The following is a 254-nucleotide window of genomic DNA, read 5'->3' as shown; positions in this document are numbered from 1 at the left end:
TCCTCATATCATAAAATATCAACATCAGTACTCTCTGTAACACCTAAATGTCAATTCTCATTACCTGTCGGAAGTGCAAAAACCGAAGTGTGCAGTCATCTTCAATGGGTCGGTGCATATCCCACACCTGTCCATCAATTTCAGCTAAGACAGATCTCTCAAGTATATTCTGATTAATGTCTAAAAAATTTTAAAAATAATAAAAAAATCCTACTTTAAAATATAATCAACCTATTCCTGCCAGAAAAAAATGG

At 33.5% G+C, this 254-nt stretch overlaps 1 protein-coding gene across 1 annotated transcript in view; it reads right to left on the bottom strand.

Moving 5' to 3' along the window:
• Positions 1–180, bottom strand: part of LOC119589062 (39S ribosomal protein L39, mitochondrial-like) — a gene marked incomplete at its 5' end in the record, with an annotated part of 12258 nt that extends 12078 nt beyond the window's left edge. The window contains 1 exon segment of the mRNA XM_037937638.1: positions 65–180. Within this exon segment, the coding sequence (XP_037793566.1) occupies positions 65–180 (116 nt within the window).
• Between the last annotated feature and the right edge of the window lie 74 nt (positions 181–254).

The sequence above is a fragment of the Penaeus monodon genome, chromosome 25, assembly GCF_015228065.2.
Source record: "Penaeus monodon isolate SGIC_2016 chromosome 25, NSTDA_Pmon_1, whole genome shotgun sequence".
Lineage (NCBI taxonomy): Eukaryota > Metazoa > Arthropoda > Malacostraca > Decapoda > Penaeidae > Penaeus > Penaeus monodon.
Note: the sequence above shows the minus strand (reverse complement) of the source record. Positions and strands in the feature narration are given on the sequence as shown.